We start from the raw sequence: 20088 nt of genomic DNA on the forward strand, positions 1-20088 counted from the left end.
GTCCTCACTCCTCAAGTGTCACATGTTGTGAGGAAAGAATCGCTTAGGATAATTCTTTTGGAATTTGTCCTTACATGATTATTCCCTGAGAGGGGTTTAAAATTTAGGTCAATGCGGAATGAGAATTTGCAGTCAGTTTTTCATCTTAGGACAGTCACCTTACTGCAGCACCCATATTTGTTATGTATTACTTCTATCCACCCACATCAGACCTTCCATGCATTTCAGTCAAGATTTAACCCTCCGTTGGCCGTGCTGCATTTACAAGATGCCAAGCCATTTTCTTTTCTTAGCCCACATAGTGTTTTCATGGTTAGAAAACTCACCTTCCTTGTATCTTATTATTTCATGCTTCTGCATTAATCACCAATGTGATTTTATGTTTTGTCACATTTCTGGAAAAAATGTTATTATTTTGTTGCTTTTAGATTCTGGTAGACGCCATGCAACATCTTGAGCTACAATATGTTACTACAATGCTGATACCTTCACAATATTCATTGCAAGGTTTTTATTATGTTTATAATTTAAACAAACACTATTTAAAGACTTTTATCTTGGATATGCATCTTATTGCTGGGCATTTTTGATTGTAATCAATATTACACCTGAACAAAACTATTATTGCAAAAATCTTACATTAGTTCTCACATAATTGGAGTGAACTTTAGCATATACTTCACCATTCTGCTGGATGTAGACATAGATGTAGATGCATAACATTCACCGAAAATATACACATAACAATTTTGTAGTTGCATTGAATGATTACTTTTCAATCTGATAGGAGAAAAGTTTTTGGCTCAAGTTCAACTGAATATGCTCTTAATATAAAATGTCTCCAAAATCAATAATTCCACCTGTAATCAAAATAATTTGCCAAGTTCTAAGCAAAATCTGTATTGTGAAACTTCAGTATTCTCTTTTGTCGAAAATGAAGTTGGAATAAAAATAATAGTATCATCGAACTGACAATATGCCGATAATCCGGCACTTATTAGGAAATATGAGGAGAATGTACACCTTGCAAATGTTCAATCCGATGATAGAAAAGGATCGCCCATTGAGGGAATTTTTCTAGAATCAACTAATTCAGAGATATTGATGCAATTAACACCGACATAAGCGTCAAAGGAAGTAGTATTAAGTCTTTTATTAATAAAAATATCCCAATCATTTTTATGCATAGATTTGTTAGCTATACACGAAATTAAATATTCTGTGATAGAATTTTCATAGTCAAAACATTTATTTCTACTTAAATGCATTTTCTTTAAATTGCTAAATGGTATCTGTGAAACACCACTTAACAAATAGCGTACCAGAATGTGACACAACTGATGGAGGGTTAAGATCTTTATTGCTCAAATACAAAGTATTTAGTGGCAATTACTCGTTGATCCTCTCCTTGCTTGAAACTTTTCTTTCATTTTTGTCTTTCTTGATTGGAATTTTCTCTTACTCATATACCATATGCAACCTCATAAATTTATCTACTTTGGCCTAAATACTTTTGATTAAAGCTGATAATGGTAATTTTATATTACTATCTTACATCAAGTGTATAACTCCCAATTCTTCACTTGTTACCTATTTACAAAGACTCCTAAATAATATCCAATGTACCATAGTCATGGACAATCTTTTGGCCAAGTACCCTGTTAATCACTGACTGGGGTTAAAAATACCTAGCTTGCAATGATATTACATGAAGATTTCCAGGTTCCTTTCTTGTAAAATATGCATTTTAGTTGTAGTTCACACCTTCAGGGGGGGTCAATTATTGGTAGAGGAGGAGAGTAGATGTGTAAGTCTGCCTTGGTAACAAATATTCAATGCCTATTTTATCCATTTATGTCAGTATTGTGTTTTTCCAATGACTATAATGATCACTAAAAATGATGTCAATAATATACGAAGTAGTCATTAATATTTACTTGCCTCTATTGAGAAATTACTTCAAAATTTGGTTTATATGAGTCATTGAAGATGTAGCTCTTCTGAGCTATACTCCACATTGATCCATATTTCCATAGGTCACTTAGGAAGCCGTTGCAATTTCGGTGAAAATGTTGTCTGAAGGAATTGTGACCTATGTGGAGTAAAACCTGAAAGAGCTATACCTTCAATTACATCAAACCGCGTAAGCTTTCATAAACACTACAAGCCATTCATACCTAGAGCAAAGGTAAGCATGCCATGATTTTTATGTGTCAGCATCAATCACACATTGATGGGGATAAGATAAAAATGCTATCAAATTTGTAAATTAAGAAATTCCTTTCCATGTTGAAGAAATTTATTCGAAGCATCTCAATCCAATTTTTGATAGTAGTCGTATGAAGAAATGTCAATGAAGACACAATTGGCCAAGTACCTAATCAGCCATAAGTTTGATAGATTTTAAAGGTTGCAATATTTCTCCCCGTAGCAACTAATTTTACATATATTTTAGCTCTTTAAACATTATTTTCTTTGTCATATTTATGTTTTCTTTCATTTCCAATTCAAGGGAAGCAGTGGTCATATTTGAACATGCAGAAGAAACACTATTTCTACCGGTGTGAGCCCATGTTATTTTTGATTCCAAATTTCCTAATACCCCTCCAACCTTCCCCTTTGCAAAAAAAGTCATTTTATTTATCCAAGCATTGTTTTTCTGTTTCTTGAGTAATTTGTAGCTCTCATTATAATGATTTTATCTTAGTAAGTAGATAAATTGTGAATTGACTTCACATGGTTTCCCAGGATTATCAGATGGAATATGAGTTATTATTTAATGCAAAATGACTGTATTTCTTACTCCTGTTTCAAAGAATTTATTATAATCACCTTAATTTTCTTACGTCTCCATAAAATATCTATATATTATTTTAGAAATACATGCTTACAAATTATCCTATATACCAATAAGTTATTATTTTATTACTTCATTAAAGAAAGCATCGATACAAGAAGGATGACACTCTTCTCTTCATACATGATTAACACACCAGATGTATGTACTTGTATTATGCATTAAGTTTTATTATACTTTTATAAAAAAATCATCAAAGCATCTTCATATTTTCTTTTGCATTATGATTAGTTTCATTTTTTAGAATGCAGCTATCCCATACTAATATTTTCAGAAAATTATTATACTAGCAAAGGCAAAAAACAACCTTTGTAGTAATTTAATATTGTACGATAACAGATACTATACATCATTGGCTGGAACTGAATAAGGAAATGAAGATGGCCAAACCCTATTAAAATATTAAATAATAATATTTAAAATCACCCAAAATAAATATCAGGTTGGTTTTTCATTGCATAATGTTCAAATATGTTACGATAACATTAATATTCTAATTAAATATTCTTGGTGCTATTTCGATATTTGAGAGATATAAATCATTATGTATCATTAATAATTAAACTAATACCTTCTACTCTTTCAAGGAAAAGTTTTCCTTTGATAACGAGGCTTAGTCATAGGCAATGAAAGTGAAAATGTGCCCTCATATAGAGAAATGTAGTGGCAAGATGTCACCGTGGTGACAGTCATACTTTACCAAAAATCTGTGCACAAAAGTTTTTTGGTATATAATATTTAACTGTTTAATGCGTGTATAAAATCACACTTTAAATATACAGGGTACAGAATTTACAACATTAATATATTTTGCATGATATTTAAAATCTATAGCTTTTTAAACCCAGTGATACCTTTTTCTTTCTTAAATTACACGACTCCCTGCCTTCCATGTATGTTATGCATGGCTGCTAATTATTGACTATCTAATATTGTAATCATAAGTTAATAATGGAATTTTCGGATTAAATTTAAACGGCTAATGCCAACGTATTGTATACTAGCCTGAAATTGCCATGTCTTTTAGTTTGAGTGAAGAATGAAGTCACAAAGCACATAAAATAGTTTTAAGACTCTATGTGCTCAAATTGAAAATTAGCTACAATGCTTTTAGTGCTGGATTAGGTGTGATTTTATGGAGGAATATAATATGATGATTATCAAGTCCTAGGATTAACAATAATTACCAATTGTGGTTGCTGTGCCATTTCAGGAGTAAATGGGACTAATATTATTAATGACTGTAAATATTTTGGAGTAATTCATTGCATGTTGCTGAGTTGAATTATTTCATGAATTTTATTTCCAAATTGATTCTACTGATTCATTTCTGTACACCAATCAATTGCAGTGGATGTGTCTTTATTCTTGCTTGAGGTATCTACTGTGAGAGTGGATTTGGCAAAATATTCAAGAACTTTTATATATCCCTTTTCAGTTTGATATCATTCACTCTGGGACGTCTCCTTTGATTAAAATTGTGTATGATGCATATTGAGAAGAATAACTGAAAAGAATTTAGTTCCTTGCTGTGAATGGCCATCATCTTTCATTGATGGCTACACTCACTTTCTATAAGAAAGTTTTGCTGATTTAGAAATAATTCTAATGTATGACATTAGAACAGTGATCCTCTAACAAATACGCACCCCTTTTATTCCGTACATGGAATGAAACTGCTGGTATTGAGGAGGAGTAATTTTTTATAGCAGCACCAGTACCAAATTTAAAAAATATTAATTGAAGGATCTCTTAAATTTAACAATTTTTAAATCATGATGGTCGATAATCAAAAAAATATCACTATAAGAATGGCTGAATATGTATATTTATATCATTGCATTTTCTTACGCACAATATCATCTTGAAATTGAGGTGAATTTTTAGTCACCAAAATTCAAAGATAAGTATGTGGTGTAGTAAATGGAATGATGTGAAAAAATAGTTGTGGATACAGCCGAACATGATATTGAAACAATTCATTTAAAAGAAGAACATGGGGTTTGGATATATTTCTAAGTAAGATTTGATAGTTTTCCTCCTCACTAACAGTCAACCTCGTGGGTAGTATGCCATGTGTGTATAGAGGGTCATGCTAAGCAGAATCGTTCATATAAATTTGAGATGTTTTTGTGGAAACATTACTAAAGATTTATAGTAACTGTTTCTATGCTTGAAGTATTGGAGATACTTAACTGTGGGAAAGTTAATGAAATAGTTGGCATAATTATACCATTGCTTACAACTTTAGATTCTCATTTTTGTAAATTGGAACATATTTCCCTTGAAGAAAAGGTAACAGTCCTTGTAAGTTTTGTCAGTAAGTTTTTTGCACATTGGGATAAGAGATATGCAATTCATAATATGTACCCATTTTTCTTACCTTTGAGGCTCACTTGGACATTGATGCTAAAAATGTGTGATTAAGGGTATTTCTCATCCCTTGGATATGTTGGAGATAGAGCATGACGAGTCAGAACCTAGCATTTTTTATTAGTTTTGCGACTGGACTATTTGTAATGAAATGTATCTGAATCTCATTTGTCCTGAAATGTTGGGGCAACCATCTCTGTGAGTCAAAAGAATTTCAGCATTGAACTTTATGTACCATTATGGTAGTCAGCATGATGTTTCCTGGTATGATCATCTACAATCTTTTGATGCAATATAATCTTTTGATCAACTGGGAAGATTTTTGTCATTTTATGTTAAACTATGAAAAAAATTGCTGTTCAAGTTTTTGAACATGACATTGGAATGCCTTACATTTTATTCAACTTTTTAAACAGGTATATAAGAATTAATATTTCAAAAATTTAATTCCATCAATGGAATTTTCTTGCATATCAAATGAATATGGAGATCATTATTGAAGAGGATATTGTCCCTAGGTGCTATGGTATATTTAAACCATATAAATCTAATAGCTATTTTATTTGAATAAAGGTGCATCCACGAATACTTGGATGTGTATGCTGAAGTGGAGGACACGGAAGCGTCCGAGCTGATTAACTCGCCTTTTGGTGGCCGCTATTGTGGTCCCATCCCTCCTCGCCGTAGAATCTCTTTGCATAGGACACTTGCTCTTGGATTCTATACCGATAAAAACTACACCACTGCTGATCTCTTTCGTGGGCGCTACCTCTTCATCAATGACTGTGAGTAATGTATGTGGCTGTGGATTTGCTGTAGCCCAAACCATAGCACTTGGTGGCTTTTCCACTCAAACTGCCACGTGAGTCCAAAAGTGGAACTGGTTTAGAGGAAAAACCCCAGGGTGGGTCTTTTTACCACCAATTCATCTCCAGTTCAATTCCCTAATATTGCACTGTAGTCAGGTGTTCTTTGATTGGCTTTGCTTAGTTCTATCAAACAGGCTTAGTCTAAGCTTTAAGCACTGGCCAGCTTTGTTATTTTCCCACATGCATAGCATATGAGTGATCTCCACTGTGGTGCTGCCATGCATAAGGCTGTGTGACTGATCATGATAGGGCAATTAAATAATGATAAAATGTTTTATTGCATAAAACTGAGCTGATTTAGCAGGTTAATCGTCATAAATTGGCCAGTAATTTATCACAAGTTAGTTGTGAATATTGTGACACTAATTTGTGGCCATAAATGATTTGCTGAAAATTGTGACAATATCTAAGGAAATTTGAAAATTCCTTCAAGGAAATGGCATTTAGTTTTATATAGGCTGTATGTGATGCCTCAGTTTCTTAACTCAGTTAAAAATCTAGTATCTTAAGAGAGTGTATTATACTGGGGGACAGAAGGGGATCTTTTGTCTCCCATATCTGCATTTCACCATCTCTGTATTCTCTGCATGATTTGGCCCATAAGTTGGTGAATTTTCATGAAGCAATAAACTGTTCCAAAATATTTTTCAGTTATTTCTATAAATTTGGTTACATTATGCATTCTAGCAGAGAAGAGTGGGGCAGGGGCGCAGCTAGGAATTAAGGCTAGGGGGGTTTCAGGCGCAACTAATTCTGGGGGGCTTTGGGTATTGCATAACCGCCAGGGTAAGCGGGAGGTGCATGTGCTCTCCTCCAAAAAAAATTATGATATACGGTTCAAAATGGTGAGTTTTATGGCCTTCTCAGGGATATTTTATTAATCCTTACACTGTTCTGCAAGTAATAGTAATGCAATTAAGTAAAATAGAGTTAACTTAAAAATTCTCTGAGCTCTGGGGGGGTTTATCCCCCCCTAAACCCCCCCATCGCTGCGCCACTGGAGTTGGAAGTAGTCATTTATTTTTTTGCTTGCATAACATCACAGAAACATTCATCTATCCGTTCATACTTTCCTATCAGTTATAAACTATTTTTTAATAAACCTGAGGTTGGTGAAAAAACATCTTGTTCTACTCTATTTACTTGTTCTCCTGACTGTATTAGTTCTCTGTTAGTAATGGTATGATCTACTTCGGCAGGTAATGAATAAATTTTAAGTATTCCACAGCTAAATGGAATGGTTTGATTTGTATTATTTCATATTGAGTCTAGAAGATGAAAGGATGCAATGAAGGATGATGTGTGGTCTTGAAGAAGTTCCCAAAATGCCAATGTTAGAAGTAATTTAATGCTGGCTCACACTTTATGCCTTTGTCAAGGTTCAAGAGGTGTGCCCATCAAATTACATGTTATAGAGCGATGCTGGACTATTTTTATATTATTCATTGAGGAAATGAAATCTCTATTCTATCCCTTCAGCATTCTAGGTTGCTTTGCTAAATGTAAAGTTGGTATGGTCGACCAGGCATGTATTGCTACACTATGACAATCACTGAAAATTAGCTGAAATTTTTATAACTTAGCAGATGAAGGACATGTCTTGTTCACATAGGTTCAATAGAATGCAGTGAAAATGATAATCCCAAAGAAATAGATGATGGTATACATTCTGTACCTTGAAAATGGATACCTTATATTAAATTGCTGCAGGTAAAATGAGGAGGACCTTTGGGAATGTAATTTCATTGATGTAAAAGCTTTAGGCATGGGCATACCCAGCGGGCAGGAGGAGGCAGCTGCCCCCCTCCCAGAAGCAAAAGTAAATTTAGTTCAAAATGAAAGTTTGAACTAATTTTCTTTGAATCCAAGAAAAGTGATAATAGTATAAAGCATGTAATTAAAATAAAAATATTTTATTTTTCAGCAAATATTTAATAAGCTCTTATAAAATTTTTTTTTTAAAAACCAACCTTTATATTTAGATTACAGGGGATGAGCAACGTTTATATATGACACAAAGCAAAAAAACTCAGTGACCCCGAAAAACCAAAAGTGACGTATTAAAAAAGTCACTATATTTATTAAATTTTCAGTGAATGGTAAGCCCCCTATGTTACAAAATGCCACCCCTATGCTTTTAAATGCCTACCCCTATGTTAAAAATGCCACCCCCCTATGTTAAAAATGCCACCCCGTACGTTTTATGTAACGGTAAAACAATATTCAAACATTTACAAAACCTTACAATTGTTAATAAATATATGAAGATCATAATTAGCTGTTGTACAGTTTTCACAAATTAAATGTAAAACACGAAAATCGACCATTTGGAACTTCTTAGATCAAAAACATGTTTTGGGGGGCTATAGGTTGACTGGGGGGTGGTTAAAGGGGGGTTGGAGAGAAAAAGTTATATTTTCATGTATTGTCATCGGAAATGAAGAAGTGTGCAAAATTTCAGCGTTTTTGCTTCACAGGAAGTGAGTCAAATTTGAGTTACAAGATTTGTACCAGACAAACAAACAGACAGGTTGGTGAGTTGATATAAAGGCTGGAAAAATACAGTTGCAGACCTCAAGTCCAGAAAGCTTGGGACCGCAGGGTATCTTGATTTCTGTTTTTTTTTCTGGATTTCTGGTCTTCAGCAGGCGGAAAAAGTGATACACTCTTTTTGAGAATCTTAACGCAATAAAACCATAAACCATGGTTGGTCAAACAACCCCTGGAAGAACATTCGTCACCTTAGATGGATTCAAGTACTCTAGATTGAAGGAGGCAAAAAACTTGCCAAATAAGTCGCCAAATTACAACCATAGGTTCCGCAGCATAAACTATATGTGCTTAATACTGGATGAGAATCAGCACAAATACATCTATTTCTTCATACTCAATAGCTTTCCTAGATAGCATTCGCTAGCAGACATTGTGAGATCTGTCGATACCTTCCTTAGTCAGAGAGTAAATCTGTTCATGCACTTCTATATTTTATTAATTAATTAATTTATGAATGCGTTAAGGCTCTTGTGCTAGATATTAGAGATCCCTAAGTTTCCCTGCCTAGGTTGTTAGCGCATGTTCATAGCGTGTGCTAACTTCCTACTCATTCCAGAACAAGGCTCGAAGAGTGGAGCCACGAGGTGGCAAGTCAAAACACTACGCCGAGGAATTTTCAAATGCTCCGGATTTCTGGTTCTCCAGGTTTCTGGATTCCGGACTCCAGGCCCTCAACTGTACTATAAAAACACTGTTATAATTTTTTTGAAATTTTGATTTCCTTAACCTTTTCTGTATTACAAGTTGAATGACCACGGCTTGCTCCCCTCTAGTTTTGATCCTGGCTACGCCCTTAGCTTTAGAATAAAAATGCTTGCAATGGGATGTGTAGGTACCCTCTGATGACATTCATCCCTTACTTGCAAGTATGCTATTCATTTCTGAACTTTGTATTCAACTGATGAACAATAAATTCCAAGAAAAAATCAGGTGTGATCTAATCAATGCATACAATGAAAGCTAATTAAGGACTGAAATTTCAATTAATTAGTCAATGATGACAATGAAAATGTAATAAATATATTTTGGCATCCAGAGTGGGATGACTTGAAGCCAAAGATCTTGATCTTCACCAACTAAATCAAGGAAGCTCGTAGGCTAAAAAATATTTTTTTTTAATTTTAGGCATTTCTCAGGTAATATTAGTTTTTATCCCTACAAATCTGGATGTAATACTTAAATTTAAAAAATACACCTCTGATGAGCAGAGACACATAAATTACTTTTATGTGGATACACATAAATTACAGGTGATCTTCGAAATAGGTAAAACTTCTTACTTTTACATGAGGGCTTTCTGCTGAAGAATCATATCACCATAAATTTCGCCAAAATAAAATAAAAAAGAATTGGCACTCTTCATTCCAATTTTTATGCAATAACGGAGGAAAAAAAGAGAATGAGCTACATGTGACTGTAAAATATAGTATAAGGTTGATATGGTTGACTGGGCATGATATATGTACTGAGAAATGCTCCATATATCATCACAATCATTAAATATTATATATTATATAACTTGGGCATAAAAATGTGTCGTAGATGAAACAGAGGGATGTCGTATCAAAAAGTCCTATTGAAGCTGTCGAAGGAGCTTTCACTATCATAATTAAGAGTGAAATTAGTAAGCATTTGACGTATCCTTTCATCTCTAATATTTTTGTCCTTATTCTAAGTAACTCTGTAAAAATATTTTAATTTCCCATTCATAAAACTCTTTGAATTTGATGACATAGCATGAGTTGATGTCCATTTTGCAGCTCAGTTTGAAGACATAACTGAGTTTTGTTGATACTCTACTTGCAGCTCAGTTTGAAGTGGGCACACCAGCACCTAGTACTATCTGCTCCTTCACTGTTGATGTCAAGCATAAGCGCCAAGGTGTGATCCTCTCGCCGACATACCCAGGTGTTTATCCAAAGGACCTGTCCTGTTCATATAGGTTCAATGGAGACCCAGGTCAGCGTGTTCGGCTTGAGTTCCGAGATTTCGACTTGTTTTTTGGTGGACCTCAGTGAGTAATCATTCATCTTATTGTTTTATTTTCTAGCATGGGAATTGATAAAATAATTTTGGGTTATACTTTTTGTCATCTCTGCTTGATTTCCATCAAGATCCTGTGAAAAATGGACATGGTCTCACATTCAGAAAATCCTGTCAGTATTTCAAGAGCATTAATGCTCAAGCCCAAAATTTTTGATAAATTCATGTTTAATTAATCCTATCTGTAAAAGTGTTACACCAATGATAGATATTTCAAAATTCTAATGCAACATATTTTCATTTCCACAGCTGCCCTTTTGACTATGTTAAAGTGCACGATGGTCCTGACAATACCTCTGCAGTTATTGGCACTTACTGTGGTCAACAGCGGAATTTAGTCTTGTATTCCAGTGAATCATCATTGTTAGTTACATTTGTAACTCTTCAGAGGACTGCAAACACCCAGAATAGAGGTTTCAAAGGAATATTTGAGTTCAGTGAGAGCTTTGTGAAATTGGGTAAATGTCGTTTTTCCTATTCTTTCTCCTTAGAAATTCAATTTAGAAAACTTGTGACATGATAAACTGTGTACATGGCGTATGCATGTGTTAATAGAATTGTGTCGATTAAGAAATGAAGTAAAAAACTGAGGCTGTGTTTGGATCTGTCTGAACTAAACAAAATTATTGTTAGGAAACTAATGGCTCCATACAAATTAGAAGATATGGCCATGAAATTTAAAGGGAAGAAAGTTTTTAATACTAATCTGCCCAAAAGTTTCATCATTTATTGTTAGATGGCGAATCATCCTGGCTGTGCTGTTTTAGCACACCTTCAGGGGTTTATGGCTTCAAGGTACATATTACCACATGGGTTAAGTAACTCTGGTGATCTCTTTGATGAGAAAGTATTTAAATATTTTGGTGGCCTACCAAATATTATTATGTGTAGAGATGATTTAATAACTGTTGGTGAGTTCTGAACAAGAGTATGCTGAAACCCAAGATGAGGTAATAAAAATAGCAAAGTCTATTTACACAAATGCTTAGAAAATGCAATTTAAGAAATCGTTATAAGGCTAAGTTTATGGGACAAATCATTTCCATGGAAATAATGCAAATTGATCCTCAGATGGCATGTCAATCCAGATTCTAGAAAATAAGAAACAGCTACAAGAAGTCTGGGGTTCATTAAGTTACATGAGGGGTCACATACTCAAGTAATGGAGCCATTATTCCAATTACTGAAGGAGAATGTTGAGTTTGCATGGTTAGCTCAGCATGATAAGGATCTTAATCTTTAACATAAAGTTTCTGTTACTTCATCATTGACTCCCGTTGATCCAAATAAGCCTATAATTATATAATATAATGTGTCAAAGGGTGGTCTAGAATGTTATCTTTTCATCCAATGTGGGGATGAATATAAGGTAGTGGCAATGAGTGATTGTGAGTTAAATTATAGTCATTGTGAAAAACAATTATTGAGCCTGTGTTTCTTTTGGGGTGAAAATGTCTGTTTTAAACCTTTTCTAGCAGTGATGAAGAAACGAATTTATTAGATCAATTCAATTCTGTCTTCAAAGGCTGAGACTTAAATTAATGAAATATGATCTTGAGTCAATCTTTGCCTGTGATAAATATCTGCAGTTTGCCGATACGCACTCACAGAGTACCAATGATAAGGCTGAGGTTGATCTTTAATAGTTAGAAATGGTTCCATTCAGCCACCAAACACCTTCCAATGCCCAATGATTGGCGAAATAAGATTAGACTTGCAACTGCCAAAACTCATATATTAGTATTAACTAAGTATTACTATGAGAGTTTGCCAAGTATGGTAAGGTACTGATGAATGCAAAATCTTTTATTACAAAAAGTGTTATTTGGTTATGCAGGCAGTTGAGAAAATTGTGGTACCTAATTTAATGAGGCAATTATAAGGTCTTTGTTGCCTATGACAGAATATCATTTAGAACCTAAAATTGAAAATGATATTTATGACAAGCTGTGTGTAGCACAGATAAAAATGGAGGATTGGTATAACATGGAATCTCATAGGAAATAACAGACTTTTAGCAGGGGAGAGTGGTTCCAAGTGCTAAAGCTAACAGTGCTAAGTGTTGGAAAAAAATACTAGAATATTAGATAAGGATGATGAACCTAAATACTATTGGATAGGAATGGATAAGACTTGATCTTTTTTTTCAGCATAATAGGTGTAAGTTGAAAAAATCAAAAAATCTTGTGATGAAAGATGTATAATTCCTAGCTGTGATGATTTTTCCAATTGTAACTCAGTTGCTAGAGAGACCGGTCAGGAAAATGCTGTTGTCAATATTGATCTGAGTCTACTGAATACAAAAGGTACAATGCAAGAGAATCTGAATAAAAATAATGTTTCACATAATAATGGTCTGGCCCATAATGGTGGTGTAATGACAAAGGAGTGGAGGAATTGTACAGCAGGTAAAAAATTGAAATTATAAGTTTGCGTGTCAATGTCTATCACAATTGTTTGAGGTGGTTTCTCTCTGAATGAGAGTTTGGAGGGAGGTGTGTGATATGGTTTGGTTCCTCTGTTTGAAGCTATGTGAGTTGTCTGTCTTAGGTTGGTAACATGACAGAATGAGTTTTTCAAGATGGTTCCTAGTAAAATTTATGGTAACATGTGCTTGCATAGTTATGCTCTATCCCAATAGACAGCACAAATGGAAAATGCTTCTCATGATGTGTGTAAAAGAATAGGTTAAAAAATGGTATACTTATGAATCATTTGTTACATATTTGCTGATTCATGAATTTTTATCATAAAAATTGAAAGTTAATGAGATGATTTTCTGATGACCATCAGCTGTGGGCAGCAACACCTTGAGTAAGTAAAATATTCATTACTTCTGAATTCTGCCCAATATCTAAGTTGGTTGAGTCTGTTCTTTAAGCTCTTCATGGCTAACCCTTAGGCTGCACAAGTATGTGCATGATTATTGCTACCAGCCTCTGTGAGAGAGAGCCAAGAAATATTTTTCCCTCTCACCTGGCAAGGAGTAAACCCTTCTAAAACCAGGGCGACCGCTCTTTCATTCTCACCAGCGGATGAGCCTACATTTGGGCACTTGTTGTAGGCATAATAAGAGCATGAAGGAAACAATACGAAATGGACACTATGATAGGAAATGCGGAGATAGGAAATGCGGAGTGCGCCCCTTGCACTAAGGGATGGCCGGGCAGAGTTAAGTGCTTTAGTGATCCCTACAGTGAGGGAAAGTGCACGTGGCCTCTAACCAGGGAGCTGTAAAAATTTTGGGAAACTGCCGAGCAATGGTCAAACGTTTTTCCCACAGTCAGCATACAAAATGCATAAAAACGTTCCTGCAGTCTAAGGGTTAAGTATATGACCTAATTTCCAAGATTGTGGCAGCATGATCCACAAGTGGGTCCCTCCTGACCTTCACTCCAGGCAATGGCAAATTCACCCTTTTATGGGGATGGTCGGATCGGATACCTCGGATCCAAATATCCACGGATATTGCCCTTCATTGGATACTTCGGATCCAAATTCACTGAAGGCATCGGATTTGCATCTGAAATTTAAAATTTATGCTCCAGTGAATGCAGCGTCCCATGCGAGGGAGTGGAAAGAGTTCCGATCCTACCTCTGCATTCGCCATTGCACTGTCCTCCTCATGAAACATTTTGTTTACAAGCTCTCGCAGGGCTATGCAACAGAATTTCAGCCGTGGAAATTTTTACAGGAAAATACGGCAGGCACAGGCACTCTTACAATGAGATTGAACAACCATTGGGAGAATCTCAATGCCATAGGATAACAACCACGGCAAAAGTGACTACGTCGCAGATTAAAAAAACACCCTCAATCTTCCATCACCCCATGCCTCTAATATTTTGTTTCCTTTCCGAGATCATGCGGTCCATAAATCATTATCTTCAAAGGAAAATATCAAGTTATATAAGAACAATGGAAGAGTGTATCATCACTACCCCAATCTCACCCAACAACCTTTTTCATCTCACCTGCTTCAATTCTCCGTTCCTGGAGAACAAATGCTGACTGAGTGGACCCGAAGATGCCTTGACAGTTTTTGGCAATTGGATGATGCACACGAGATTCAAAAACAGTCACATTTCTAACATATTTACTTTTTTTTAACCTCAAATTGATTGAAGCAAAGTTTTTTTTTAGATACAACAAGATTTTTCCAATATTCATCATTGTCCAAACAGCACAATTTTCAAAGTAACACACGTGGCATCATTACTGTCAAACAAGAAGATGCCTGGAAATGCCAACTGTATATATCACATAGGTCGCCTGGCTTTGCTTTGAAGCCTTTGAAGGCAACGATGTCACAAAATAGCAAGATCTGACATGTTCATCCTTGACTCCCTCATTTGTAGCCTCATTGCTTGAAGGACAGGGGGAGCATGCTCCTTCCACTCCACCTATCCTCTATGCCCTTCTGCTGCCGACCCCTTCCTCTTGCTTAGTGGTGGTCTAGTTCTGTTCCCACAACTCCTCGCACATGATGCTAATGTTGTACTAAACATTGTTAATTTCGTTGTAGATTGTGCAGTTGCAATTTAATTTAATGATATGCAGATAAAAATGTCTTTCATTGTGTAGAAACATTTTTATTGACATAGAGAGAGCCATGTGCGTGCACTGTGATGTGAAACTATCACGAGGAAGTGCAAAATCCACCTCACTGCAACTGAAGTATTTTTGGGTGGGACACAAGACAGTAAGCCGTGAGAAAGTGACAAAATTCAAGGGAAACTTATGTGAGAATATTAAAATTCAGTCAATGGTTCATCCAAAGACTGAAACCTATTTTCATTTCCTAACACAAGCATAACAGTTTAGATCCTGAGCGTGTAAAGATTTTATCGTTTAAAAAAAATTAATTTGAAAGCTTATAAAAATGATTTTTAATCAGGAAAAAATATTAAAATGTGTATTTAAATCTAACAAGCATTCCTTTGATTGTATGTACCCAGAAGAAACTCAAATGATTACTTCGTTTTATAGCAGGAATTTGAAAATGCAATTGGATCCGAAAATATCCAAAGATCCGGCTCTGAAAATTAAGGATCCGATCCGGATCTGGGTCCGAAAAATATCCTGGATCCGTCCATCCCTACTATTATTCTTCAGTTTGCTATTATTTCCAATCAGCAAAATGAGAAGCTAAGGTCATAACAGTTGATATGTAGATTCTATCAATGGTAACACATACGGTATGAGCAGAGGTTAGTTGTTACCGTTAGTTGACCACACTTTGCCCTTGTAAATAAAATAAATATGCCCTTGAATGGGGTGGCAGTTGAGTGTTTCCCATTGGCTGCCGACTTTTTGGAAATATAGATGATAGTAAATGTTCAATGCCTCGTGGTTGCGGGGAAATTTCCTTCATCTCTGGTGTGCCACTTCTCTTCATTTCAGACTTCATTGGGAAGAATGATGGGGAGCACATTCGGGGGTCCGAGTGCGACCAAAAGATACTCAGCAAGAAGGAATCACGTGGCACCGTTTACTCACCCAACTATCCTTTTCCTTATATTCCAAAAATTGTTTGCCGTTACTTCATTTATGGGATGCAAGACATGCAGCACTTGGAGCGAGTGCGTTTGGAGTTCGAAAAATTTGCAATTCCTAAAGGGGACAGTGGAGAGTAAGTAAATTGAAAACACGTGTGTTGCAGGGAACATAGTATCATATAAAGATGATTTTTTTGCAAGGAATAATGAAGGAAATTGTATTGCGTTGTCATAGCCAGCCATAGAAGAAAGTTTGCTGCTCGGAAAAAATAATTTTCCCCTCGCATACATCCACCCAGAAAACATATGTCAATCTCATGAGAATGTTCACTTGACCCTCCTGTATTTTCCCGGAGTTCCTATGTTTGTAAAATAATTCTTAGTTCATCAATCAAACTAGCAGCTTTAATTCTATAGCTTTATATTTGAAATATTCTTGTTATGCCATTGGTATGTCTTTGAGTGCATGCAGAATGATTTTTATTCCGTTCGGAGCATGAGAGTGCTCCGAACGGAATAAAAGAGCATGGAAATTTGCTTCTCCAAAGAAGAATTACACTTTGAAGCATTTTGGGAGGTTAGAAGAAATCAGCTGATAAGGAGTTATTTACAGAATGGCTGTTTTCAGGGACCCAAATTTTGCCATCATATTTTTTGGAAAGGAATCAACTTGAAAAGATACTAGGTGGCTTATAGTAATACTATTTTCTATGTAAAATCCACATGACATGCAGCCAAAATATATCGGCCCACCACACTTTTCACCCGAGCAGCAAAAGCTGATACATCAGTCTCTAAACCAGCCACTAAATGGGTTTAACAGCAGATTTTGAGATAAAATGTTTTGTAATGGACAATCCATGCTAATGTGTATGGGTAGATATAAATGTGTTGTTCAATACTATCATTCTAAAAGATTTATTCTTTACAAGTTCACTTAATACACCATGACCTTGGCACCTTTTCTGCCAGTCTATACCTTCACCTCCAGTACAGGGTAGCCAACTATCCATGCATAAAATCACAAGGTTGCCAACTATACATACATAACATCACAGGGTTGCCAACTATAGATACATAACAATCATATTCTATGATTGTATCGTCTGGTGACAGTCATCCATAACCCCTAGTTACATTCTAAGTGGGATTTTGCAACACTTTAAAAAATTGAAATTGCATGCCCACTGTGAATGGATTACTAGTGGTGTACTATAGCATTCCATTTCTTAGCATTGGCCATAACAAAGTATGTGCATAGTATTTTTGAGTCAGTCTGGCAATTTCCTTGTAAGTGACGAATCTTCCAAAGTGAGAACATTTCCATGGCAATTGATATGCCACCTATTTCTTTTTTTTGTGTATTTCACATTAAGTAGGCAAGTGTAAATTGTGGCATAGAAATTATATTTTGTGAATATTTTCAGTGCCCATAGTCTTTCCGAGCATCGTCTCTAAATACTGATGAAATATTTAAACAATTAATAAAGGGCTTTGTGAAAAATTATGCATTATTTTGGAATGTAAATAAGAAAGAATAATACGTTAAGGTGTTATATTTATTATAAGTTACTTGTCTTTAAATTCCCTTCATTAAGTATTTATAATAAGAAAAAGTAAGAATGCAGAGGTGCATAAAAAAGCCGCAAGTTTATTCCAAGGTTATCCTAGTGGGCAAATGTTGCAAATAGGTTTAAACATGACAGCTGTAATTATAGAAAATGTGTTATGGGTACTATTATAATACTTCCCTCCTCAAATCGATAGAAAAAATTCTGGCTTCATCAGAAATGTATTTTTACAAAATGCATCAGACATTTAGATACATATATAATTTAAAGTACATAAATGAATTCATACGACTATATGAATATGAATTAAATAAATGAATGATTAAATAGATTTAGTTCTTAAATAAAGCTGGGTTCTCCTAATTTATAATATCCTGCATCTTATTCTTTGATGACATCTTTGCTAGCCATGTTCCGTAAGAATTGGCCCATTAATCTTCAACAATATTTCCTTTTCAGGTGCACTGATGGATACCTCAAGTTATACCTCAAGGGACAAGAGGCAACTGACTCATATGATAAATTTGATCATGAACTTTGTGGAGAGACACTGCCAGCGGAAGTGGTTTCAGACGGACCACGTCTTGTAATGGTTTTTAGTAGTGGGGAGCTTCAGGGGGGAGGATTTAAAGCTAGATATACATTTGAAACAGGTATGGTTCTCTGTGTGGCACTTACTATTCACTAACCACGATATTAATATGTTTTTAACTTACAGCATTTTTCTGCTGTCTTAAAAGGTTGCTTAATTTGATGGATGAGTTCCCTGTAAATTCTTGTAGGAGGTGAACACTGCAATGGGCTGTAATTGTAATTTTATTCATTTGACTGCTCTAGAGCATGAGGGGACTGTTAAGTACCCCAAAAAACTGAATAGACCTAATTATCCTATGAAGAAAGAGTAATCTCTCTCTGCACATTCACCTCAGGTCTGGCCAGAGATGAGAGGAATTAAGGCACAAGTTGGACTCACAATTTGATTCAGTTACAAAAGCTTACCTGATTGAAATGGCCTACATGCCAATAGCATTTTTGACCAATGCTAAACTGTTGTGGTGGTTGAGTGTGCCCAGGCTTTTTGATATGCTCTTCCATCCTTGTTTCAATATTCTTCAAGGTAGCACATGACTGAACAAGGCTTCCTTTTCATACTTGGGATTGCCATATAAAAAAAGCAAAATAAAAATATACCCTTTTTAGAAAAATGGACACATAGATGCTCACTGCAACTGTTGCAGAGTGAAGACCACATATAGCAAACATGCATGTAATAAAGTCTCGCTTTTAATGAAGCGAAAGCTGCTCCTTGTTTAAAAAAAAGGCCTTTTAGCCATGTAAAAATATCCCTCTTTTAAAAAGGCACTCTGAAATGAGTCCCACTTAAAACAAAGTTGGTCTAGCAGCAAGTTGTATATGTATTTTATAGGGATGGTCGGATCAGATACATTGGATCCAAATATCCACAGATAATGCTCTTAACCAGATAATGAAATCTAATCCTAATTCACTTAAGAAATCGAATCTGGATCTGAAATTTTAAATTAATGTACAGTGAATGTTGCATCCTATAAGAGGGAGTAGAAAGAGTTCCGATCCAACCTTCTCATGCTTCGATGTACTGCGATGCTTGTCTCACTCATGTACCATTTTGGTTAAAAACTCACGCAAGGGTTATGCTACAGAATTTCAGTCATGGGAAATTTTTAGGCAAAGTAAAACAGGCCTGCTTTTAATCTTGCAGTTTCTGAAGGCCAACTGCATGGTAATTCACCTGTTGCACCCGAGGGTGTCCAACGATAGCTTTTGTGAAATTGGATGGTTGGATGCTAAAGATTCGAATAAGAATGGGACTAAATGCATTGCATTTCTGACAGTATTGAAGTTTTTTTAAGTTCTAATTGGACACAAACTTTCTGGATACAACAAGGTTATATCAATATTCAGCATTGTCCAAAGAGCACAATTTCCAAAGAAAAAAGCGTAGCATGTACACACTTAAACAAAATGAGACAGACTGGAAACGCAAATTGCATATATGTATCACATAGCTAACCCGGCTTCACTTTGAGGCAATGATGTCAAAAAGCTGTAGGATTAGATGTGTTCATCCCATGACATTGCTTTGACTCCTTTTTTCATTGTCTCATTGCTTGAAAGATGAGGGGAGCTCACTCCTTCCCCTCCACCTCTCCTTTACGGGCTTTTGCTGCCCACCCCTTCCTCTCGCTGAGCAGTTGTCTTATTTTGTTATAGTTCCTTCACCTCGCCACACGTGACGTCTCTGTTGTTCTAAACATTGTTTGCTGCATTTCAGATGCACAGTT

The 20088-nt window shown here is 35.4% G+C and overlaps 1 protein-coding gene across 3 annotated transcripts in view; it reads left to right on the plus strand.

Moving 5' to 3' along the window:
* LOC124170605 (tolloid-like protein 1) overlaps positions 1–20088 on the plus strand; it is a 370867-nt gene that overhangs the window by 331823 nt on the left and 18956 nt on the right. For all 3 annotated transcript variants that reach the window (XM_046549431.1, XM_046549433.1, XM_046549432.1), the window contains 5 exons: positions 5804–6015; positions 10459–10666; positions 10945–11153; positions 16099–16327; positions 18224–18417. In XM_046549431.1, coding sequence (XP_046405387.1) covers positions 5804–6015; positions 10459–10666; positions 10945–11153; positions 16099–16327; positions 18224–18417 — 1052 coding nt within the window. The remainder of the gene's footprint in view (positions 1–5803; positions 6016–10458; positions 10667–10944; positions 11154–16098; positions 16328–18223; positions 18418–20088) is intronic.

This window comes from Ischnura elegans, chromosome X, assembly GCF_921293095.1.
Source record: "Ischnura elegans chromosome X, ioIscEleg1.1, whole genome shotgun sequence".
Taxonomy (NCBI): Eukaryota; Metazoa; Arthropoda; class Insecta; order Odonata; family Coenagrionidae; genus Ischnura; species Ischnura elegans.